The sequence below is a fragment of the Brachionichthys hirsutus genome, chromosome 5 (assembly GCF_040956055.1).
Source record: "Brachionichthys hirsutus isolate HB-005 chromosome 5, CSIRO-AGI_Bhir_v1, whole genome shotgun sequence".
Lineage (NCBI taxonomy): Eukaryota > Metazoa > Chordata > Actinopteri > Lophiiformes > Brachionichthyidae > Brachionichthys > Brachionichthys hirsutus.
Genome location: NC_090901.1, coordinates 10,432,132 through 10,456,744, shown reverse-complemented (window position 1 = coordinate 10,456,744; position 24,613 = coordinate 10,432,132). Strand labels below are relative to the sequence as shown.

General features: G+C 46.1%; 4 protein-coding genes across 4 annotated transcripts in view; 2 read left to right on the top strand and 2 right to left on the bottom strand.

Moving 5' to 3' along the window:
* Nucleotides 1–1,538: 1,538 nt before the first annotated feature.
* On the bottom strand, nt 1,539–4,186 carry lmod2a (leiomodin 2 (cardiac) a). The gene is made up of 3 exons (XM_068739495.1): nt 3,794–4,186; nt 2,105–3,313; nt 1,539–1,788 (listed from the first exon to the last, which is right to left on the bottom strand). The coding sequence occupies exons 1-3, from the start codon at nt 4,052–4,054 to the stop codon at nt 1,768–1,770; spliced, it is 1,491 nt and encodes a 496-aa protein (XP_068595596.1). The 5' UTR covers nt 4,055–4,186; the 3' UTR covers nt 1,539–1,767.
* A 900-nt stretch (nt 4,187–5,086) lies between these two features.
* asb15a (ankyrin repeat and SOCS box containing 15a) lies at nt 5,087–9,194 on the bottom strand. The gene is made up of 8 exons (XM_068738923.1): nt 9,097–9,194; nt 8,973–9,010; nt 8,278–8,487; nt 7,941–8,186; nt 7,302–7,473; nt 6,579–7,122; nt 6,294–6,447; nt 5,087–6,165 (listed from the first exon to the last, which is right to left on the bottom strand). The coding sequence occupies exons 1-8, from the start codon at nt 9,192–9,194 to the stop codon at nt 6,008–6,010; spliced, it is 1,620 nt and encodes a 539-aa protein (XP_068595024.1). The 3' UTR covers nt 5,087–6,007.
* Nucleotides 9,195–10,994: 1,800 nt separating this feature from the next.
* Nucleotides 10,995–19,198, top strand: iqub (IQ motif and ubiquitin domain containing). The gene is made up of 13 exons (XM_068738922.1): nt 10,995–11,115; nt 11,412–11,495; nt 12,271–12,405; nt 12,901–13,068; nt 13,207–13,382; nt 15,117–15,275; nt 16,077–16,287; nt 16,507–16,682; nt 17,045–17,218; nt 17,950–18,123; nt 18,208–18,444; nt 18,604–18,789; nt 18,873–19,198. The coding sequence occupies exons 1-13, from the start codon at nt 10,995–10,997 to the stop codon at nt 18,996–18,998; spliced, it is 2,127 nt and encodes a 708-aa protein (XP_068595023.1). The 3' UTR covers nt 18,999–19,198.
* Nucleotides 19,199–22,064: 2,866 nt separating this feature from the next.
* cadps2 (Ca++-dependent secretion activator 2) overlaps nt 22,065–24,613 on the top strand; it is an 86,663-nt gene continuing 84,114 nt past the window's right edge. Inside the window, exon 1 of the mRNA XM_068739659.1 lies at nt 22,065–22,418. Coding sequence (XP_068595760.1) covers nt 22,065–22,418 — 354 coding nt within the window. The remainder of the gene's footprint in view (nt 22,419–24,613) is intronic.

Genomic DNA, 24,613 nt, shown 5'->3' with positions numbered 1-24,613 from the left:
GCTCATGACTACACTAAGCCGTCCAGCCGGAGTGTTGCAGAGAAGGTGGGGGAGAGATGGAGGCAAAGCCCAAGCCGTCTTTCAGAGGTCCCTGGACACGGTCGCACATTAGGAACATACCACAACCTCAACATGGTAAAAGGTCAGCATGCATTTGAGATTAGTAAGTTTGTCAACAGGTATACGTGTGGTTTAGCCGTTGTCTGGCAGACACGCTCGCTGTAATCGGGCCTATAATTAGAGGCATCTGTAATAAATATAAACTCAACAAAACAAGGTGCACCATGATGAACTGAAGGATTGACAACAGTGGGGGTGGGGGGGAGATACTCCAGTTAAGTCTAGATTAAATGTAGTCGCTTAATGGATTAGGTTGAGCATGGTTTGAATGAGGATGGGGGGGTTGTATTTCAAACCCACCCCGATGATTGGTGGGATGAGACATCCTGAGAAAAAAAGGTGGTCGGAGTCCATATTTCCTCTTAATGAGACTAAGACTGGTTGGTTATTATCAGGATCACCGCCAAAGTAATCGCTGGTTAGGTCTAAGACGGTGACCATGGTAACCGACTTATCTTCTGATGAGCAGCAGCCACAGAGGTCGGTTCCTCGTTCAGATTTGGCCCCAGAGGCGCAGCGACCCCATCCCGGGGTTGCTGCTGCCTGGGGAGGATGTGCCCCCCCCCCCAAAAGAATGGTGCATTTCATTATAAACTATATTTCTATGCACTGATCACGCTTAATGTTTCATTCCTTGCACTGCTCTATTTGCTGTGATAACTCGGCACATGTCAGAATAAAGAGATAATACTCCTGTCCCATTTCTGAAAGCCTGTCAGACCAGCTGGGCCTGACTTCAGCTGGTGTGCATGCTAACATGCTAAAGTCAGGATGCTGGCCTGCTGAATTTGAACATCATAACTTGGTCTGCATCCAGTCTCTGAACATGCTTGTATCTTGCATGTGGTCGTGTACCGGACACGAACTGCAGGCTGGTGCAGGCCATTAAAAAAACAAATCATCTCTCACTTACTAAACCTTTCAGGATCCCTCTCGTGTTTTTAACCATCTGTGGCGACGGACAGGAGGCAGCAGAAGCAGCTGTCATCACACATAACTGTGTCTTAATTTGTGTTGGACTTTGATCCTTTGACAGGGATCTCAGGGCTCCATATAATTAAGAGGTGTTTCTTTATATTACATTTTTCTTTTTACCACTGATCAGTGGCTCTTAAGTAAACAAAAACACTCTGCACAATAAAACAAAAAAAAGAAGTCAACTACTAACCAGTAATGGTCTCACAGACCAATGCATTGGATTTAAAAAGAAAGCAACATCCATACATCCATTTTCTATCCCAACTTGTTACACCCCGGATGAAGCGCTAACTCATTGCGGGGGCGTGAAAACGACAAAATAATGTTCATAATATCAACATTCAAATGACCCAGGATGGCCTGTAGATCGTCTGAAAGGATATTATTGTGATCCCGAGTCGGAAGCAATCGAAGCAGAAGAATCAGCAATGATATAAACAAGTGTCTTTTATTTTTGAACATGTTGTCAGACTATAATCTTTAATTCTCAACACATTTTTTATTCACCATGGGTTTCACACAGTAGCAAAATACAACAATGAAACGCAGTCTGCTGCTCTGTGACCACTTGCATAAGAAAACCTTTAAAAAAAGGACAAAAGTAAGCGTGAAATACAAATTATTTCCACCAAATGTGAGAACAGTTCGGGTGAGACCAGCGGGGTGAGTTCAGGCCTGCGACAAATCCACCTGAAATGGAAAAACACGGCGGAGACACACGTTTAGAAGCAGATTTCAGACCGACTGTCCTGTCAAACTAGATTCTGTCTGAATCTCTGAGCGTCTCCTACACGTCTGCTTCCTTCCCAGCAGCACTTAGAGTCGACCGTCTTATCAAACTGCATATCGTCAGCGTGGGGCTACTGACGGCGCGGTGGAGGCAGACAGCATGGCGTTCAAACAGAAGGGGATCTAATGGCTTCGTTATGTCTGTGATGCTTTTTCACCCGTTCAAAACGAAAATCCTCTCAAGCCTCATTCATTCGCCACCCAATGAGGGTCTTACCCTTTTCAAGGATCCAATGCTGCTCCCACGAATCGCAGCCATCAGGTCATCCCGGCTCGACCTCTGCGGCAGCGGCGGCGGCTTCGGCGGCTCGTCCCGTCTCTTCTGCAGCGAAGGCGTCAAGGCCTTCCTCAGGTCTTTGAGGATTTCGGTGCTCTCCTTCTCGTTGGCGCCGTTCTTGAGCTTCTTTGACTTGGGCTTCCTTTGGTTTATTTGAGTCTTGCTGTTCGAGCCTCCTTGCTGTTTGGCCGTTTCGGAGATCTCTTGCGGGGGAGGAGGAGGAGGGGGATTTCTCTTCTGATTTTCAACGGGCTTTGTAAACTGTGACGGCTCCTTCGGCGGTCTGCTTTCGGCAGATGAACGGGGGCCCTGTCCCGACATCTGTGGCGGGCTCTGTTGCTCCTTTTGCTGGAGCCTCCTCTGTCGCTGCTGGTCCTGGTTGCGTGTGAGGATGCTGGTTGCGGTCATCCTCGGACCCGGGAGGTCAAACTGGTAACCGAGTTTGAGCAGAGTTGTGTTTTCCCTCAGCAGCTGGACCATTTCCATTTCCACTTTCCCCCCACAGATGTGCCTCTGGTTGTGGAAACGAAGCTCCACCAGTGTCCTGTTGTATTTCAGCGCAGCCAGCAGGGCCAGGATACCCTGACCAGAAACGAAGTTGGACTCTATGTTCAGGTCTCGGATGAAGTGGTTTTCTCTGAGCATCTTAGAGACGGCGAAAGCCACCCGGTCGTCGGCGTGGGTGTTGCTGAGGCTGAAGACGTGGACGTGGGTGTTGGCGCACAGGGCCTCGGCGAAACGAAGCAAGGTTTCCTGGGAGACGTCTTCGATGTTGTTGAGGTTGACTTCGTTCACGGTCGGATCGTCACACAGGATCTGCTGCAGGGTGTTGTCAACGACTGTCGGGTTTCCACTTGGCCTGTCCGAGGTCAAGGTTAGGTTTTGGTCTCTGCTTTCAGTCCTCCTGCATTCACCTCTCGAGTCTTTGGACAGACTGCGTTTCTGAGGGCATTTATTTCTGAGCGGCGCCTCCTTTTTGCACTCATCTTTCTTTTCGGCCTCCTCTTTCTTGGAATCGTTTCTGCCACAAACACTCTGCGCTTTCTTCCCCTTTGAGGAAGTCTTTTTCCTGTCGCTGTCCAGACTCTTGCCACCATCACTGGGGGGCTCTTTCACCCGCGCCTCTCTGCTTTTATCTGGGAATCCCTCCTGCATACGATAACAGGACATAACATTAATCTGAACCCTGATATTCTCCCACCCCTGTCTGAGACATTTCTCAGACCTTTATTTTTTAGACTTTTAAGCAAGCTGGCTACACACGCCTCTCTCTACATCACTGTAGCAGATGGTCTAGCAGAGTGTTTGTGTTTAAAGGGCTGAGGACTCGATCTCACTTTGGACCAAAACCAAAAGGCTTCCACTCAAAGCCCAAATACACGCCATGATATTGTAAGACGCTCCATCCCCGCCAACTTATCTCAATAGATGCTAGTAAATCTGGATGCTGGGGAAAGGTCATGTGACTTTGGTAGTTTAGATGTTTTGGTCAATCCTAAAAACGTTAGGAACCGTTGCCGCCCTCTGCGGACATCACGATAAACGCTCTGCTACTCTGTCTCTGAAGTGATCCCGCGTCTTTATGTTCCTAGATGTGCGTGATGTCTGCGGACGGACGGAGGCTCTCACCTCTCCAGCGTTGGGCGCCAGCCCGCCGTCCTTTCTGTTCTCGTCTTCCCAGTATTTCAGCAGAGCGTCCCTGTCGAAGTTCCCCGTTGGCGTTTTTGTGGTCTGGTCCTTCTGTCTCAGGCCGATGGGGATGTTGTCATCCAGGTCGGCCAGCTCCCTCTCGAGCTCCTGCAGCTCCTCGGAGGACAGAGCTGCCAGGAGCTTGTCTTCGTCCACCTCCTCGTACTTCTTCAGCTCCTTGTGGTACCCAAAGGTGCTCATGCTTCTCGGAACACTTAAATCTCTATCTTAAACGTTCCTTCTGGCTCTGTTATATTAAATCGGCCCTGTATAAGCTGCACTCGTCTTCCTGCTCAAATCTTCTCTTGCTGACTGACTTGTCCTCCATCCAAGTTCAGGGATACTCCGGACGACTGGCGGAGAATCAGACAGTCCTCATTCATCTACTGGTCCCAGTTGTCAGAGGAGCCTGGCAGGGAAAAATGGGAGGGCTGCCATGCTGGTGATGTTCCTGTCTTTTTTTAGGGTGTTGGGTGGGGGGTCAATGAGATAAGCTTACTGCAGGAATGTGAGCTCGCCGAGAGGGCTGCATCCGAGAGCTCGTCAGTGGCTCAAAGGAAAGGGGGGCATCAAAGATGAAGACCTGCCTGAGGACGGTGGGATTAGGTGCAGCACTCTGACAGCAAGATGGGACTTCTTACTCTATAAGTCGAGATATTCTTTGGGACACTTATTCAAGCAATGACAGTAACTGGTTTCCATCTCCAGTTGCATCATGTCCAATCTGTCGCCACCGAGTGAAGAAGTTGTCTTTTGCAGCTCTGGCTCACTTATTCAGGATCAACTTAGATTTTTTTTTTTTTGTAGGAGAAGAAGACAGCCTCCACGTGGCCTCCTCGGCAAGTAGCTAAAGAGTAGTTGCAAGGTTGCATGCCCTTTAAGTGAAACAAATGTCTTTACAACGTCCACGCCCAACTTAGATTTTGTGGAAAGGAACTCAAAGAGATTTAGATCAGGATTATTTTCCCCCGCAGCGTTTTGACCGTTTTTCCTCCGCTGTCTCTATCTGACCCTCTTGACCCGTCATGATGACGCGTTATTGATGTTGCTAGATTATGGCTAACGTGGTGTGTAATAATGGCGAGCATGGAAAAGACGGCAACCCGGCTTCAAATGTAAAACATTGAGGAATCTGCAGTTTACGTGTAATTGTTGTACATATACATATACACTACAATCCAATAAAAGACTAGATTATAGAGAATAATTAGTAAACACAAGCCAAGCATCATAATCTTTACAGAGCAACTGTTTATTTACAGGCCTGGTGCAGTAAACCATGTGGCAGGTGTTGTAATTATTGTGCCTACCCCCATGTACTTGTGTTGTGCCAACCATCAGTCTGAAGGTTTGTTGTGTCGTTGCCTCGGTAACAACATGCATCTGTCACTGACCTTGTCTGACGAGCCGCACAGCAGCTGCATCATGTTACATGTCTGAAGTAAAACAGACAAGCGTCTCCACGTACGACCTCCCAAATGTGACCTTCAGCTGGTGTCAACATGTGACCTCTTCCTGTTGTCAGGTTCTCCAGTGACCTGCCAGAATGTGGCGCAGCATTGTTGTTGCGTTGTTGCTGTTCCTTTAATGGTTGATAGATTGGGGGGGGGGGGGCAACTTCCCTCTGGAGGGACAGGCAGCACATGGCAGTCAAAAAAATTGATGAAGGATATTGGATGGATTGCAATCCAATCCCAATCTGTTCATAAAATATCACCTGCAAGTCACTTGATCGCTCATCCAGTGAGATTTCTTTGCTGCTAACACATTTGGAATTGGCTCGATATTGTGAACAGACATTCCTTATTCCAGGAAATGTTTGATAAAATGAAACTTTCATAGAACACAAAATCTAAATGCATTCACATTGCACCAGAGACTCATTTTTAAATACGGATACTTCTCAAATAACAGCTCGAACCTTTAAGAGGCTCCTGTCTGCAACACGCGAGCCTGAGAAATCATCCCAGAGCTGTTATTCAGTGCAGCAACGGGGACAATGATGAGCTTTGAAAAAGCAACAACGTCATGTGTGCGATTTAAGACTCAGTGATAAAAACCGCGACCCGTCCCCGGATGAGCGGTTGAAAATAGTTGGATGGATGCATGGATGGATGGATGGATGGATAGATGGATGACAAAAATCGTTGGCCCTCAGTCCTCCCTGCAGATGAGTTTAGCGTACAAGTCGTGCTCTTTGAACAGCAGATAGTCCTTCAGTCTGTTGGGAAGCTGTACAAACACCAGATCACTGCATCTCAGGTGTTTCCTGATCACCACTCTGGCCAGGTGACACAGAGACCGGGGCTCATCTGGACCATGGAGAACAACAGTTGGTATTCGGAGATCCAGTAAAATATCTACATATATACATACATATATATATATATATATATATATGACCGGGAGAAGCAGGAATGCCTCCTGGTTTTGAACTCACGCGTGATCCTGCAAATGTGAGGCCACTCCTTGTGTCTCTCCAGGATCCTGGTCAGTTTGCTGCAGAGAGAAACTTGACCGACGTACTCGAGGAGTATCGACACGACTCGGCCCACCAGGTTCTGCAGCCAGGAGACGCTGACGAAATCACAGAACTGGACCAAAGAGACGACAGCTTGACTGTAGCATGTCGATGCAACAACAATGGAGAAGATATCACTTTTAGAATGCCACGTTCGGATCATTTCATTTAGCTTTGACCCGTACAGAAAACAGAAGAACTCACAGCAACCTTTCCCTGCAGCTGTTGTGAGTAAACAGCCACGCTCAGGTCATCCCAGCTGTCGTCATGGTGACAGGAGAAGCACGCGTCGGCACTGTAGCCGTTGTTGAGCAGCAGCCTCATCATCGCCTCGTCTTTCAGGCAGTACTGCAGCGCCGTGGGAAACACGGTGTCGCTCACCACCGTGAAGTAGCAGTTCACATCCGCTTCGGCCGCCAGCAGCAGCTCCACGATGTCGTAGCGCCCCGACCTGACCGCCACCAGGAGGCAGCGCAGCGGGTCCAGGTCAGGTTTGGCCCCTGATCTCAGCAGGACCTCCGTACAGGTCGCATCCCCATTGGACACGGCGAAGTACAAGGGGCTTCTCCGTATGTCTCCGTAGTTTTCGGAGATGTGAGGCGCTAAAAGCGCGTTGACGTCGAAGCCTCGCTGCAGCAGCAGCTCCAGGCAGTGGACGTGGCCCCCGTCAGCGGCCGAGTGGACCGGGCTGTGGCCGGACAACCGCAGGGCCCGCCTGGTGGTGATCGGGATCAAGATCCTCAAAACTCTGATGAGAGAAGGTGCAGGTCGTTGTACAGGAATAGTGTCTTTAAATTGTTCTAAAGCTGACAAAGGTTGTTTTCGACACGAGCAGGACAAACGCACTGAATACGACTCGTTTGACCTGTTTCTAGTCCGAGTCCCTGAGCTACGGGTCAGCGGGTTGCGTGACCTCCACCCACTCACAGGTAGTGTCCTTCATATGCAGCGTGGTGGACGGGCAGCTGGAAGCTCAGGTTGCGGATGTTGGGATTTGCTCCGTGCTGCAGGAGGATATTGATGCAGTCCGGATTCCCGGAGCCTGCGGCGTCATACAGAACGCTGTCGCCGTTCGGCGCCTGCGCGTTTACGTCGGCACCTTGGGGTGAATATAGCAAAGTCATTGTTGGAGCAAAATTGGGGGGGGGGGGGAATTAATAAAACCGGAATTATTTTATCTCTTATTATATCTATTAGTGACATTAGAAGAAGATTTGCATTATGGGAAATATAGTATTTAGGGATTTTGGAGTCTGACCCATATTAGGAACTGAAAGTCAAAACATCTCAACATACTTTAGACACATTTGATCACATACAAAGTGCAACAGTGAATTATTCAAGCCCACAAGTGTTACTACAGAGTGGAAGAAATGAAACTTGTTTTCTCATTACTCAGTAAAGAACGAGATGAATACTAAAAAAAATGTATACTCGAAGATAATCAGTTCATTTATCATTGGCGAATAATTGAACTGCAGGTCCTATGATGATCCAAGTGAGGGCAGCAGAACACAAAGTAATTGATCAACTGTAAAACATATAATGAAATCAAAGCACAGTCACCATGTTTGAGGAGGAGCTCCAGGACCTCAGGGTGGCTGTATTCTGCAGCGATGCCCAGAGGAGTCACTCCGTGCTGGTCTGTCTGCGAAACGTGGCCTCCGTTCTCTAACAGCAGCTCCATGACGGGAACGCAGCCGGCTCTAGAGGCCTCGTGCATGGCCGTCCACCTCTTCAGACAAACCTGCCCCACCTCAGCTCCTCCAGCTACTAGAGCGGAGGCCATCTGGAGAGATCCGGCTCTGACCGCTGCAGAGAAGGAAGAGGATGAGGCGCCGATGGCGAGGATGGGCCAAAGTAGGATATAAAGCAAACGGGTTCACAGAGGAAACGTTCTGACCTAAAAGCAGAGGGGATTCATTCTGGCTGTTGGTGCTGCGAGGAGAAGCTCCGTGGTCCAGGAGCATCTTAACGTTTTCTACCAAACCGGCGGCCACTGCTAAAGTCAGAAACGTCTCTCCGCCTGAAGTCTTTTCCTCCAGAGAGAGACTGAAGGATGCTGAAGCAACAACAAAAGAGATATTATGTTGGTTTTTAAGGATGGAAGAAGCTGAACCCTGAGGCAAGAGATGATCGTGTTCACCATTGTGCCAAAGAGTCAAAAAAGAAGTCCAAATCGGGCAGGGAATCCTCTACAGCCTACCTCTACCGGGAACAGCCATGTCTGCCATCCCTTCTCCCTACATTCGTGCAGAAGGTCTTGGGTATTTCTGTTCACACCCCTCTTACCCTGAGACTGTAAGTTCTATGAGGATGACTTTTCTTCCCTCTTCTGACCACAGTACCACGTCGGGCCTGCAGCCTGCCTCCCAGGTCCACCTTCATTTCCCATGAACGGGCCTTCTGTAGCAGGCTAGTTCTGGTTGTTTCTGTGGCTGGTGGTTTTCCTCCCTCCCTTATGAACTGGATTAATGTTGTTTTCTTTAGTGTCTCCTCTTTCCTCTCCTGTCCCAAGGTGTCAGCGAGTACCACGAGCACCTTGGGCACCTCTCATCAGTGTTTTCCTCCTTATGACCCCTGAATTCCACTTCTTACCTTGTCGGACGGCTTCCAGCAGAGTCGGAGCGTCGCTCCTGAATGCACGAACAAAAAGAAGAAGACGATGAATGAATGCATCGGACTTTGAGACGGATGCTGACGCCGGCTGGAGTAATTGTACCTCCTTGATGCTGATCTCTGACATGACTCTTGAATGTTCATCTGCAGGTTGTAGTCCTGAAGTTCATCTTCATCTATTTCATCATCAGCTGCATCCATCTTTCTGACATCATACAGGTGCACAAGATCACTCGCTTTCTAACAGCAATAGTAACTCCCTTTTCCTCCCGTACCGCCGTTTCCCTGAATGGAACGTTCTGCATCCTTTGCTTCTTCGAGTAAAATCCACTGGAATGATTTGATCCTGCTGTAATAACAGTGGTGAGAAAACTACGACAGCGTTTTAGCAGGAAATATAAAAAAAACAAGTGAAAATGCTCATTATGCAGTTTTGAAAAAAAAAAACAATACGCTACACCCTTTAATGAAATTTAAATGAATATTGTTTCATTACAGTCTTTGTTCCATGAATTTTGGAATGACTTTAATCTGATTATTTTAACCACTGCTGTGCATGTTAATCTTCACAAATAGAAAAGTTATTAAACATTGTCAAATAGATATAATGAGTGATTTAAAAATAGGTGTAATATGTCTGGTTATGTGTTTAGCAGTCACGTGTCTGAGGTCAGATTTAATTCAATTGCATTAAACTTAAATTGATTATTATTATCGTTCATTGTTTTTCTATCAGCTGTACGTTCACAAGGATTTGACCCCTGACCTTCTTCTGTGGTTCTGATGCAGATTCCAAGGACAGACCGGAAACATAAGAAAACCTCCATGTTTGAATTCTCACCTGATAAACTTTTCAGCGTTGGACTCGTGGGACGAAACGGCAGCAGGAACACAGTGTCAATGCCATGGCTGGTATGACCCTCCCCCTGACAGAAACACACACACACACACACACACACAGTCCACCGGTCTATTTATAGGCGTCACCTGCTCCAGATCGTTCTAATGGAGTCTGATGTCGCTGAATACATTTTAAAGACAAACAATAATGAGACAGACTGCTTCACGACACGCTGACACGCTACGGAGGCGACCCGTCGCCGTGAGCCGGACTGATTTCAGATCACAAGTCTCTGAGAACCTGTGAGTCGGACCCGTGACCAGTGAAGGAACTCTATTTTCAAACTCTGACTTTTGACCTCTTCGCTTCAGCTTGGCATCTCAAAATTGGCCAAGTCTGAGGAATCCTTTCTACTACTTGTCCAAAGATCAAAATCGACTCAGGAGATCTTTAGTAATTCCGATAACGGACAAACTAAGAAACAACCAATGTCTCAAATTGTTGTGTCTGAATTAAAGATTAATTATGAGAAAGATACCACAATGTCTTCATAACTGGAAGTCAAGTTTTCATTATGACGCTGGCGTTTGAGGAAACGTAAGGCGATCACCATTCATCCTCTGAGGACCTTGAAGAATCAGCGTATATATATAATATATAATACTTTGAAATAAGGTTCAATCACATTAATAATCACCTGTACTTGATCCTGTCTAAGGTAAAAAAGGGCATAGTGATCTTTTCTGATTTAACCACATCTCATATGGAGAATCCTTTACTGAAGGAGGACATGATGGTATTTTGAAATTATTATTTATTTATAATAATTATTAAAATTATCTTTATTTCTGCGTTGTCATATATCTCTGCTATTACTGTCGTTATAAGGGAGATCGATTGGCAAGACAAGAAAAATCTGTTGTCATTGAATTCAACTTCACTTCCTGATTGGGACACGTGGTCCATAAAGTCTGTTGCTATAGAAACGAGTAAACTCTGACGGTGCTTGGGCAAACTAGCTGACATTGGACGTAAAGCCAGGTACTGCTAATGGCAAATAGTATTAGACAAAGTAATTCCATCGAAACAGGATTAAACTATTGTTTTTAACAGGCGATAGCAGACCAGTTTATTAACTTCAAAGTGAAGCTAAAATCGTCATGGATCAAACGGAGTCGAAGCCACAGGTGGGTGTAAGTGCCGTCAAGCAGCCGCCAGAGGGCGACGGATGGCCGGGAAGAGATGGCGAGCAGGCGAACGTGGAGAGGCCCACCGCCACAGGTGAGCTCAGCTTCCACTCAGGTGAACGCAGGCTGACATTTAACCAAACTTCAAAGTTACAGGCCTCATTGTTTAATGCTTATTAAGTGATATCCAGATCGTATCTTTCCGTGTGAATATAGAAGCAACACAGTCTGATCTGCACAATGACCCAGAAATGCTTGGAGAGAATCAGAATCCAGGAAAATCAGTTGAAGCGGGTGAGAGCCTAACCCCAACTAAAATATCAAATATCCTCTCTTATGTGTTTTGTGCCACAACCTGTACATGAACTGTACTATTCTGTTCTTCTGTAGGTGAGGCAGAAACTCCAGCCGATTTGCCGGATGATGCTGAGCAGCTCCAGGCGAAAGAAAATGATGGAAACTCCACAGCGACGGGTAATAAATATTCTGACGTGGCAGAATTACATGATGTACTTTACAAACTGAAGCGAGATGCATGATAGAAATACTAGAAGATCCATTATCACATTGCATTTCACAGTAAACGCTGCTCATGATGCCGCATGATGATTCCCATTTAAATGATCTTCCAACTGAAATTCATTTTGAATGAACGTCACGTTTCATCTCTAGTAAGATGTTTCTCTCTCACTTATCTATTTAGGCACAGATCATTCCATTTAAATGTTATTGACTGTAAAACATGCAGCATAAGTAACTTGTATTGTGAGCATGAATGGTTGTCTGTCTTTTACGCTACTTTTACTGTTACTATGTGTTGTGCTGCTGCTGTTGTTGTTATTGCTGATGCTGTTGCGGCACCGAAGGAGAAGCTCCCTTTAATCTCGTTGTATAATGACAATAAAACGTTCTGATTCTGATTCTGATTCTGCCAAAGACGAGACGTTTATGGTTGTCTCGTCTTCAAGAAGATGAATGAATGAATAACTGTATAGCTTTTATACCTGAATTTACAGGCAAGGATTCTCCTATTTGCCTTTATAGGACAATAGTAAGAATGAGTCAGAATGTTTCCTTGGGCCATAATAACTTCCTCTTAGCAGACAAAAGACAGCAAATGCACGTTGAGAAAACATCCTTGTATTAACCTTGTGAAAATGTATCTAATTTCAGCTCTAAACGCTATAATTATAGCCCATTGTAGAAATGTTCCAGACCTCACCCCAATATGAAAATGTGTGCGTTACAGTGAAGATGGCGCTGGAGCCTCAGGGTCACGTGATGACCAAGGCCTTCGCCATCGGCCTCAGCATTCGAGATCTGAAGCATCAGCTGGCTTCGGAGCTCAGAGTTCCTCCTGAGGTGCTGCAGATCTGTCTGGACGGTAGGAACCCGCCTCGCTACCGTCGGACACCGCAGATATGTTCTAGCACAAGAAGGGTTTGAAGGATTCATCGTAAGATGGCTGTCAAACGTCAGCCTTATACTTGTCCGTGAAATCAAACGCATGCCCTATTGTGTGTGGAGAGCATTATGCCTCCTTCCTGATGGCTAAATGAAGGTGTCCCTGTGGAGTTTTATACTGTAAATCTCTGAAACTGCACATTTTATGACCTTCAATGAGCTCCTGTGGTGATAATGTGGAAATGAAATGCAGCGACAGCGTCAGAAGGAAGTAGATGGATGTAAGCCGCGCGAGATTTAAAGAACCAGAAATGGTGAACGTTCCACAAAGACGATGTATTTAGTTTATTTATCGCAGCGTGGTGCCCTCCCTGCTTAAGGCCTTTTCTCACGCGACGAAACGCCGTTGTCCGATTTTAAATGACCAATGAGAGTCCAGCGTCTGATTTTCCCAGCATGCTCCGTCACCTTGCAGGCCGAGTAGCGGAGGAGCAGCAGAGTCTGATGGAGCTCGGCATTCAGCCTCACAGCTCCACGCGGATGGAGATGAGCTCCACTGACCCGATCGCCCACCCACTCCGCCCCCTCCACCGCGCAGTGCACGACAACATGCCCGATGTCATCACTGTCCGGGTTCGAACAGGTGCCAGCGCCCTCTAGCCTTCACAAGCTGCGTGTCAGATCGACACGTGATTGTATTTTCATGCTCAGCAGGACAGAAACCGTGTTTACAGTCCTCAGAAAAATAACCGACCGTAAGATCCTGTTCTCTGACCTCCAGATGACGGCGAGTTCCGGGAGGCAGTGGTGGAGATTGAGCGGCCACGCCAGCGGAAGGCCTTCTTGGGTGGATACAGGAACAAGCTGACGGGGGTGGAGCACCACCACGCTTCCGTCCAGACCCTGCCCAAGAAGAGACCTGACAGAGGGGTGGGGGCCTTCAGCCGTACCACGCAGGTACAGCGCTGAGCTTCAAGATAAAAGCAGCAAACTTTAGTGGTGCATCAGATTATTACTTTAAAGTGAAATACAAAGAGATCGGTCAGTTTGTAATATGATAGCATGCAGAGCCAACAGTAGGGTGTGTGTGGGGATGCTTTTAAAGATCATTCATTAGTGCAGAACATTGTAAAGGAAATGGCATCGGACTTCGTGAAACAACGATAAACAATCTAATTACAGAGAGCAAGGCGCGTCCTGCTGAGCTGGAAGACGGAAGACAAATAGTCGACGCCTCTCTCATCAGTTTGATTGTGATTCAGGCTTCATTTTATCCAAGGACATCAATACAAAAGAAAGAGATGTCTGACTGGCCAATAGGGTCAGTGATTACTAAGCAGAAAATAATGCTCATTTTGTAGTTTATAAATTAATGTTATTTATTCTTTTCTGTTCCCTGTTAAGTCATGAAAGCTCAGGAATCTGGGTAATAGTGTGATGTTCCCTGGAAGTGGTTTTTTTTTTAACACTAATGGAAGAGTGTTTTCCCTGCCGCTGTGGTGCGCCCGGGTCGAGACAACATTCAGGCCTCCGAGGCATTAGTGGACGAATCACCTTCACGCGTTCCTGCCGTACGACTCACGCAGGATAATAGTTTGGGTCGGCTCCTTACATTTGGACGTCTGTCTTTTTGCTTTCTCCACAGCTGTACCTCCTTTAACACATCATCATGCCTCATAATGGGAACAAGACACACGAAACTGTATTTGGGACGGGCATGTCCACTTCATTTGATAAGCCGTCATAACAGTGACCTCTGACATTTGACTGTCGTTATACAGCTGGCTGGAGCTGATGATGATTTTTTGAAAGTACACTTCGGTTCTAAGGTCTCATTGTAGATTAGATCTTCAGCACGTGACTATCATACACCCTCTTGTGCTTGTAGGAGATTACACTATTAGCTCCTTTGTTGGATGCTCGTATTGATTATGGTCTGGACCTTATTGGACAGTTAGTCCAGCCTTAAAAATGTCTTTGATTAATTAAAGGTTAGAGGAGATTAAATCTTTTTTTTTTTTTTAAGAATCACTACTCAAGGATCATCAATCTGTACCACAAGCATACAAACAGGGAACTGTTCCACAGCAGCTCACGATGAAGCAACATTAATAACCTGCAGCCTGCAGCCTGAGCTGTACTCACTACTACCCTGTTTCACTGTATTATACAGCTCATCCATAATATAAAGGGCAGGGAGACGAGCTCTCCTCAGACGGAATCAGGGCTCATAATAACACCACAGCGTTTAGAGTATACTTATTAAAACATAATAACTCCCTCAGGTCAATTCCTTCCTTCCAGAGGTCAGTGGTCAGTGACAAGGAAAAGCTCAGCCAGCTCACATTCCTCCATTTGAGATGGGTGAGGAGCTAAAGAGTTAAGATTATTTAATGTACACCACCAGCCAAAAAATAAAAAACACCTGTGATATTTCTTTCTTTAAATTATTTAGTCAAAAACTGGCCTCCTGTGAAAAGCTCAGTACACAGTATTTTTTTTGTTTGTACCAGATATTTGATGATCCAACACCTCTGAGTTTTTTTTCTGCAGTAAATGAAACGAAATAAAAAAAATACCCACATTTCTAATTCTTGAAAACATGACACATTTCTCAACGGGAAAGGAATGTGTCCCCTGTTCTATGAAATCCACTCAGCATTTTTTTTCCCTTATCCCCGTGTCTGTCAGACAGTAAAGGTGAAGTCTCAGGCCCAGCAGAGTCCAGCTGACGTCTCCACCCAGACGAAGGTCATCGGCTGCCACGTCTCCTGTAGGAATGACAGGCTGCTCTCCATCACAAGCAACTACATCACTGCTGATGAATATCATGGCAGGCGGCTGAGAGCAGTGGGTGAACGCTCTGTGTGTGTGTGTGTGTGTGTGTGTGACTATAAAGGAGGGCTTCTTTTTTTAAATAAATATATATAAATTGCAGTTATTTCATCAACCATAAAAAGATAATTCATGATCTATGTGGCAGTTTTTCCTCCTTGCAGCTGCATAATGGGAGACAGAGAGCAGCCGAGGCCATGTAGGAATTTAAAGGCAGGATAACTGATCCTTGTGGAATGCCTTGGTTAACGGGATTGGTTGAGTCAGGACTCGCGGGTTACCATGGTAGCGTGCACTCGCCATGAACGTACTTTTGCTTCCGGGTTTGGAGCGGTTTGAGACAGAGATGACGGACGCTGTCCTGCAGCATCTGTTTGCTATTTTGACCAAAGACTGGCACAGATATTTCGTGCCTGACAAAGAGGTATAATACGTCGCCTTTAAAAGCAGCAACTTAACCATATAAGGTCGTTAGAAAATTCTGAAGACAAAAGAGTTATTAAACATTATTTTAATAGCGGCAATATAATGACACAGCACTTATTATAGCTGGAGTACAATAAAACAGGAAGTACAATAAAAATGTAAATGTCATATTCAGCTGAATGGGTGCTCTTGGTGCTTGCATGCACTTCCATGTTGTAATGATACCACCTGGTTTGGTGTTTACCGGTGAGAACAACAGCTAGAATCAGAATTAACAAAAGGAAACAGCGCTGTTGCCTTAGAGCAATAAATTCCTTGGTTCAATCGCACCTGGGGCTTTTTCTGTGTGGAGTTTGTTTGTGATCAGTTTGTCTCCTGTCACTCATCCAGGTAATCCAGTTGCAGTCATTTGTTCGCCGCTGGCTGGCCTGCAAGGAGGTGAACCAGCTGAAGAGGCAACGGGACCAGTTTATAGCATGGCAGGAGGCACAGAAGAGGAGGAGAGTGGAGGAGAGGGAGGAGATGATGGGAGACCGTCACCAACGCTGGATGGACCCTAAGACGAACGAGGACTTTGATCTGCGATACCACACTCTCGAGAGTAGGCAGGATGTGGTTGCATCATTTAAATTAACTAAATATCAATACTGCTTTAGTTCATTGTCTTGGGTAACGTTTTTTTTGTAGTGCAAATGAAAATGATTGTTATTATATTACTAACAATGGGGAAATACTGCCCAATAACTTGAAACATAAAGTAATGAGTTGCCAATGCCTGTTTTCTCACACTGCGGTGACGCACCGACTGAACGCGTTTCAGCGTGGCGACGTGAAGAAGAGGAGCGGATCAACTCAACGCTGCGTGGCGCTGAGAGGAAGGCAGCTCTCTGCTTGCTGATGGAGGAGGAGATGCAGATCATCGCGGCCCTCGAACGTCAGCAGATCGGCATCCAGAGAAACAACCATGACAAAGTTGTCAAGAATGTCTTGGACAAGGTTCGAGATCACTGATGTCTCTCTTCATCTATGCATTTATATATATGTATATTTGCCCTTGTGTTATATACATATATTTAGAATTGTATCTACTTTTGTTTTGCATTGTGTCTGGGGTGTCCTCTTTTTGTATAGTTGTGTATTTGTTTTTACTCTGTACTGTTTGTTGTGTGTGCTAATTCTTTCTAACCTAACCGAGACACAACAGATTTCCTTCAAATTGTAATTTTGTTCGGTGCAACAAATGACGACGTTGCTCCTTCGGCTGTGACGTCCCTTTTTGTAATAACAGCAGCGTAATTAGTGTTATTTGTAGCACTTTGAACACCAGCAGTGGTTCTAGCAGCGCGACGGTGTTTCAGTTGGCAGCTCCTATTAGGTGGCAAAGAGCAGCCGACGGTCAACCGATTGAGATGGAAACCCAAAACACCATGAGAGCCAGAGAGCTGCGAGATCTGTACACCAACGTCAACCTGTTGACTGTCACCCGGGAGCAGAGACGTAGCATCCTAGTGGCACTCAAACACACTGTCATGGTACAGTACTACTCTTTTATACGTACTGTACACAGCTCACAACAGAAATGGTTTAGACCAGGGGTGGGCAATTATTGTTTCCATGGGGCCACACAAGAAACAGAAAATATTCTGGAGGGCTGGACCAAATGGCTGAACTCAATTCTGCATAATATGAATTGTATTTATTTATTTTTAAAAAAGCGGTAAATAGAATTGTTTTGACCAGCTTGTAAGAGTATGTGTTATAATTAAGCAGTGAAAAATTGAGTTTGCCTTACAAAAGAGTTGTACAATGCCGTACAATGCAATGTAATATTACTGTCCAGATTCTAACACGTACTAGTTAGTGACCGGTGAAACTATTCATGGTAAAAGTTGCCAGGAGGAGGCAATAGAGACGGACGCAGTTTTCATAGGGTCTCTGTCAGACAGAATCTTTCTCTGCCATCATACAAATGCTCAAAATGACAAGAAGTTTGTTGGATTTTAAAAGATAAAAAAAGATCAAATGAAACAATTGTGACTGTCTTTTTGAGGACAGAACATTCTGTTTCATTTGGAAATCATACAAGAAACAATATTAAAAGCAGATCAAGAACAAATTAGGACAAAAAAAGCGATGATGGCAGTCCTCAGAGGTATATGCTTGGTACACAGAGTAGTTGATTGGCTGTTGTCACAATAACATTAGCATGCCTGTTATTGCTGGTGACGTGATGTTTTTAATCCACTCATTTATCTTTTGACAGGAGTACAGCTGTCCGCTAACACGGGAAATAGTGGATTTGATTGACAGGGAGGTGGACCTGATGCCTCGAGTGAAGACTAAAACTTTGGGCGGACTGAGAAAGAGGATCTCCACCTTATTGCTCCAATTCATCAAAACACCTGCTTTTAACCCTGAGGTGGCCAAACTGCTGAAGGTAAGCAAAAAACCTTGCTAGCCTAAGTTCCTTTGGACACTGAGCTCACAAAGTAATATCTCCACGTAAAAAATCTCCCCCCAGGTTCCCCAGGATCCATCCAAACTGAAAAACAAGATGTTCCTCTGCCGGTATTGTAATCGCTACCTTCACTTGAGCAACTTCAAAACTTTGGCTGGCAGTCAATGCAACAACTGTGAGAAACTCAAAAACATGGCTCACACCCGGAATGACTTTTACTGGTACAAGAACATTCTGAAGAGGCTGCGCGCTGAGGAGCTGCGGCTCAACGCGGAAGCCAAGGTTCCTTTTCTGCTGAAGGTTTGTCGACTGTGATCAGTTTGAATGATCGCCTTTACTCCAGTGCTCCAGTCTTAATGTGGAAGACTCTTCCTGTCTTCTGCACTGATTGCTTGGATGCTTTTATATAATTACGATGCCTCAACCAAGATGTTTACATGTATGCTCTCTCTCCCTCAGGCGGAGGATATGAAGTACCTGGTGGAGGCGGTCTGGGCATCGCGCTCAGCCCTCAATGGCAGCAGCGACCCTGACGACCTTGTGTTTGCACGCTGGGACAGTCAGAGAGACTGGAGCCCATGGAACTGTATCCTACTGTCCAAAGAAGAGAGTTTAGCTCACATGACGATTGATGACGTCCACCAGGTATGGACATTTACACTAACATCACGCGTGCAGATCCGCGCTGTTCCTCAAGCTGAGCGTCGCGCTTCTGTTTGTGTGTTCAGGTCTATGATGCAGCATTCATCGACATCATTGAGAAAAAGCACATTTGGGCTCACCGCCACTTCAGCGAGTCCTCTGTTTTCGTTAAGTACCTGTCCTCTCAGCCAGCTGCTGCGTTGGGTAACTAACCCATCTGGAAAAGAAGGTTGGATTATTTGGAACCTTTCTGGGAAAGCGAATACCAGGGCCGTGGTGAGGAAGGCCAAGCAGCATCTCCACGTATAAGCGCGTCTTATGGATGTGAATTCCGATTCTTATGTGTCCGGTTTGCTTGTGTTTAGTGATCCAGTTAATTGTATCAGTGTATTAAAACAACACACTCCTGAGATATCCGGTTATCAGAGTGAAATTCAATTTAAACATTTGTTCAATACAACTATTGAAAAATGTGCATTTTCTTTCCTTCGTGTCAGCATTTGCAGTCTCTCCTCTCCCAATTCACTTTCAAGCAGAGCTCGAACCTGCATTTTCGTTGCATCAACCAGGTCTTCACGTACTTCACGTTTGAATCGTTCCAAATCCACAGTCACAGATGAAACGTTTTTCACGTGTTCTGACCCGTTGAGGAAGGCTTCGATGCAGATAAAGTTTTGTGTGGTGATTTGCTCGGTCTGAACGACATCTTTCACGTTACACAAAACAAAAATGTCTGAAAACATTAGTTTAACATCAGGTTTCCTGCACAGCTTCCCTGCCCGGGCAACTTAATCTTGCACATGCGCTCACCTATTCATTTCCTTTTATGTGCCCGGTCAACATTACTCAGATCCCCTAATTTGTCCCAACAAGACATCCCTGAGATGGTTTCACCAAGAGGCATTTCACACGATCTTTGTCACAGTTCTTCCAGTCAGCCATGGTAACTTTATTTTTTGCGTGGGTTCTCTCTGGATTATCCGGCTTCATCCCCGTGAAATGGACACACCAACAACTTGTCCGCATGTCAGGGCCGGTGAGGTTGGGGAGGATTGCGGACCCAGAAACAGACTCAGAAGTTAAGATGTTTAATTGCAAATCAAAACGTTAGGCAAAAGCTTCACTGCACAGGCAGGCAGGGCGAACGTTGGTGGGACCTGGGTTCTGACGTTTTAGTAAAGTGTCTGATGGGTCAGCCCTGATCCATAGCTTGGCTTTCTCTGGAGAAGATCACGTTGCACTTTTGCACTCAGTGACCCTGCACTCAGTGAACTTCACCGAATGCCCTTGGACAGCAGTTTAGAGTGTACACATGGGATAGTTTGGTTGTAGCGCCCACATGCTGGTCTGAGCCGTCCTCCCTTCCTGCTGGCAGGCATCCTGCTGCCCCTTTTCAACTTCTCTCTGTGTTGTGTTCCCACGCCAGAGATAATGCAGAAAGACAAGCTTACAATGCAGCAACACTGACGTTCAGAAACAGGAAGTGCCATTCACAATATGGTCAGTGAAAGAACAACATGGCTCTGCTATAATTCCTCTTTTCCTGTTCACCTCTTTGTCATAGCAGTGGACTGGAGATAGCATTTCAAATACGGACCATGTTTCCTCAAAACGTGTCATTAGTGTCTGTCGTGTCTCAACCTGTTCAACCTGTTTTTGCTGCGAACAGCGATGAGGAAAGTATTTTCAGAAACTGTGAAGCTATTAATTGCTTGTGTCAAAAAGCATGAATAAATATTACGAGGAAGCTTGAAAGTGAGACTCGTGCTTGTTTGGGTGAACTGAACCTTTAATCAGTCATGAGCCAGACGTAAATGTACAATGACAAGGTTTACAACATGCACCCTGATTGGTCAGGATTCATGACGACATCGTGATGAATGCTCATCTTTGGGGCGGCTAATCTGCCGCCACTGCTGGGATGATCTGCCAGTCTCGGAGCTGTGATCATCGTCTCATGCATCATTGTCACCATGGTAACGGATGTGGCAAGCACACTTACCGCCGGTATCACCATCTTCCCACTAATCTCCTCTGCTCCGGTAAGCTGTCGTCACATTTCTTTTTTGTACTCTCACTTAATAGCAGTTAATTTCTCATTTGCGTATTACACATATTTACAAACATATTGCTTGCCAATAAGCTATGAATTTATTATCACACACACAAAGCCAGAGAAATACTGACATCTTGTGGCCATTGTGCCTTGAGTGACTGACTTGCAGAACATATGCAATCAATTTTTTTTCTCAATGAAACAGAAAGAGGAGAGGAGCCAGATGAGGTGGCTCGGGCATCTATGGATGCTTCCTGGACGCCTCCCTGGGGAGGCGGCTGAAAATGGATGGATGGAAAAAAAGACAAGTTGTTTCTATGTGTAAAAATTTAAACTGAAAAGTATCCCTTTCATATGGGAGCTGTCGACCAAGGCTAACGGGACTGTTAACGTTTGAGTCAAAAAGTGGTGTTTTAATTGTGTTTTGTGAATATCTTATATGTAGTTTGTAGCTTTCTCGGTTTGTGTGGCAGGAACGGTGTTATTTTTTATTTGTAATGGAGCCACCATGATTTAGATTCTCATATGCATGAACACTGCCAGTGGTCCACGCAGACACGGGGATAACTTACAAACATGTTTTCATGTTCTCTAAAATATATTATTACGTTATTGTTGTTATTAATATTAGATTATTAGCATTAATCTATATTAGTGAAGAAGCCAAGTTAGTTGTTTTTATTTAGTTAGTTTCCAATGCTCTCTCAGAACAAAATAAACATATTCAGCATGCCTATAATGAGTTATGCAAAATTATTTTTATTTAATTGTTTAATTCAGTCAAAAATTTAAGTCAGAATTATGGATATTCGGAAAATAAAACACACCAAAACGTCTTTGCGTTCAATGGATTCCGCAATCATTCTGTCTCTTGAAAACACAGACAGAGTGAGACGTCTTCCTGCTGCGTTCCTATCAGCGGCTACAGGTTGCTCACCTGTGTGTGTGTGTGCGTATGTGTGTGCGTGTGTGTGTGCGTATGTGTGTGCGAGCTCCGCGGAGCCATTCCAACGCATCCCCGGCACAACAGCCTCAAAATATTACCCGTATACTCCGCCCACCCCGACAGTTCTCGCAGGTTGGAGCTTTACGCACGGCCGCGCCGCGCAGCAGGTGAGCAGGGGCTTCTTCACCGTGCAGCTGTTAACGCCACGTCGCCTAAAAACAAACAAACTCCTCCGGAGCTTTTAATAGTTGTTTGGCTCTTCACCGTCGTGGAGCCATGCTGGATCCGTCTTCCAGCGAAGACACCGGCGGGGAGTCCGAGCCAGAAGTGACCCCGGAGGCTCCGCACAAACCGGCCGCCTCTAGCGCAGAGAACCGGGGCAGCAGCAGCAGCCGCCGCCCGGGCGGCCAGCAGGATCAGTCCGCCGCACCTGCAGGCACCCAAGGCAAAGGTGCCAAGGAGAGCAACGCTGCTACAGGTGAAGAGGAGGAGAGGAAGGAGCGAGAACGGATCCAGAAGGAGGAAGAGGAAAGGAAAATGAAACTTCAGATCTACGTTTTCGTCCTGCGGTGCGTCGCCTACCCGTTCAGCGCCAAGCAGCCCACCGACATGGCCCGGCGGCAGCAGAAGGTGAGCCCGCGCCGGCACGCACCTGTTGTCCGCTGTGGGGATGGAGCAGCCGGCGAACGTCCATTTAGAAATGTGGCGATTTAAAGCTCTACCCTCGTGTTCGCGACAAACGCAGTAAACATTAAATGTTCTCGCAAGCGCAATACGCGCCAGTTCATTCGGCACCTGTGTGGTTTACCGTGAATCCCTTATTTCAGCAGAATAGTTTCTTTTCTTCTCGATAATTCCACGCTCATGGGAGGGAGTGCGCGTTCAGCGGAATATTCCTACATTAAACGGGTGCAGTAAAGACGCAAAGATCAATGCCGAACTCTGAAGCCCCTTGACGCGTTCAACGTGAGATCTGTGAGCTGTTCGTACCTCGTGTGTCTGCCTCGTTTGCCTCTTGTTAAATCTTAAATGGAGACAAAACGGGAAGGATTCTGTTGCAGGTGCAGAGAATTCCATTGGGAATGTCGAGTATGATTCCTTTAACAGGAGGAGCATCAAACTACATGGAACTACTGATCGATTTTACATGCAGCTCTAGGTAATCTGATTAAAATAATAATAATAATAAAAAAAACCCCCACCTCATTTGATGTCACCATGATAGAAAAATAAGTTTTAACCCACTCCCTTCTAAAAATCTTTGTCAGGGAAATTTGAAACTTTGAATGCAAACTAAATCCCCTGTAACAGCAAAGGTCTGTCCACGTATAACGGAGACGTGCTTTTTCTTACCCATGATCCATTGCAAGATAAATTGAAGTTCCGTCTCTATGACACTCCAGATCCGTTCGGTTGCTTGTGTGAACGGCTCTCCACTGGTTTGTCCATGTTGGGTTCCGATGGATGAGTTTGTGCTGCAGGGCAGCCTGGACCTGCACGCATTCACGAATGGATGCCAGCGCTGCCCTGAAGAGTTCCTGTCCCATTTTAACGCCTGTTAGTGATCATTTTTGGGATTTAATTTAAATCTACAGGTATGAGTATATGAGTTCAGAAACAAGGAAGATGTATATTCAGTATATTAAATTGGAGGTCGGCTGATAATCGTCCCAGTAGGATGTTTTCCAACGGTGGTATTGTTGCATTTTAAAGAAACTAGCGCCCATCCATTGCCTATAATCACCTGTCCTTGGAGGTCATTGTGTGGGTGGAGCCTATCCGAGCTGATATTGTGCTCGAGGTGGGGCACATCCTGGATGGGCCACTAGTCCATCACATGCAGAGGAAAAACAGCCATGCGGACACACACACCTCTGGGAAATTTAGAGTCGCGTGTCTTTGGACTTTGGATGGGCCTAATCTTTTCAGAGCAGCATGTCATTCATGCTTTTATTTCCGTGCTACCTTGTTCATCAGCTGCAATTATTATATGTAGAGTTAAAGATCATGTTACAGGATGCCAGACGTTATTTCCCTGAAGAGGAAGCTTTGTGTTGTCTTTTAGCCCGCTGGCTGCCGTGGCTCCGGAGGAGGTTAATGGTGCAGGCCGGTGCTTAGCATCAGCCCACGAGTTCGCCGTGGGTCTCCTCCGTGTTGTTCTCGGCTTTGCATCTGTGAAAGCGCAATTAATGGCTCAGAAAAAAAACATTCTGAGTGATTTTTCACTTTTTGTCGTCTGTGAGGTTACACCCTGGACAAGCCGCCAGTTCATCGCAGGGCAGCACAGAGACAGACAATCAGCCACACACTCACACACACACACACACCTACGGGCAATTTAGTGTCACCAATCCACCTAAGCTGCATGTTTTTGGTGGTGGGACTAAGCCAGAGAACCCAGAGAGAACATGCAAACTCCTCACAGAAAGGCCACAAGTCGGATTCGAACCCGCGACCTCCTTTGCTGTGAGGCAACGGCGCTAACCGTTACATGTCATGTAAAATAGGTAATCCCATTTTTCCATGAAGTTGCTCTGCTATAACCTTCTTTGGAAAAAGGCGTGCCTCCCTTGATGTCTGGGGATCACGCTTTTCCTGCATGGTATCCGGCTCCATTTACACGAGGTCACAAGACCATGAGAATCTCGTCAGCTGATCCGGTGCAGAAGCTGCAAAGCTGACAGGCGGGTGGAAGCGGGATAACAGTGTGAAAAACATGTCCGGTGTGAAGAAGATTCCGCTCGACACGGCAGCCACGTTCCCTCGGCAAACGCAAAGGCTGTGGGTCACACCCCGTGGGACGCCCCCCGTGGGTGGCACCCCGT

Coding starts and splice junctions, on each gene's coding strand:
- lmod2a (XM_068739495.1), bottom strand. CDS start 4,054: ATGAGCACCTTTGGGTACCACAAGGAGCTGAAGAAGTACGAGGAGGTG. Junction 3,314..3,793: donor TGGCGCCCAACGCTGGAGAG/GTGAGAGCCTCC, acceptor TATCGTATGCAG/GAGGGATTCCCAGATAAAAG. Junction 1,789..2,104: donor GCATTGGATCCTTGAAAAGG/GTAAGACCCTCA, acceptor TTTCCATTTCAG/GTGGATTTGTCGCAGGCCTG.
- iqub (XM_068738922.1), top strand. CDS start 10,995: ATGGATCAAACGGAGTCGAAGCCACAGGTGGGTGTAAGTGCCGTCAAG. Junction 13,383..15,116: donor CCTTCAGCCGTACCACGCAG/GTACAGCGCTGA, acceptor CGTGTCTGTCAG/ACAGTAAAGGTGAAGTCTCA. Junction 18,445..18,603: donor AGGTTCCTTTTCTGCTGAAG/GTTTGTCGACTG, acceptor TCTCTCCCTCAG/GCGGAGGATATGAAGTACCT.
- asb15a (XM_068738923.1), bottom strand. CDS start 9,194: ATGGATGCAGCTGATGATGAAATAGATGAAGATGAACTTCAGGACTAC. Junction 7,474..7,940: donor GGAGCTCCTCCTCAAACATG/GTGACTGTGCTT, acceptor ATTCACCCCAAG/GTGCCGACGTAAACGCGCAG. Junction 7,123..7,301: donor GCATATGAAGGACACTACCT/GTGAGTGGGTGG, acceptor TTCTCTCATCAG/AGTTTTGAGGATCTTGATCC.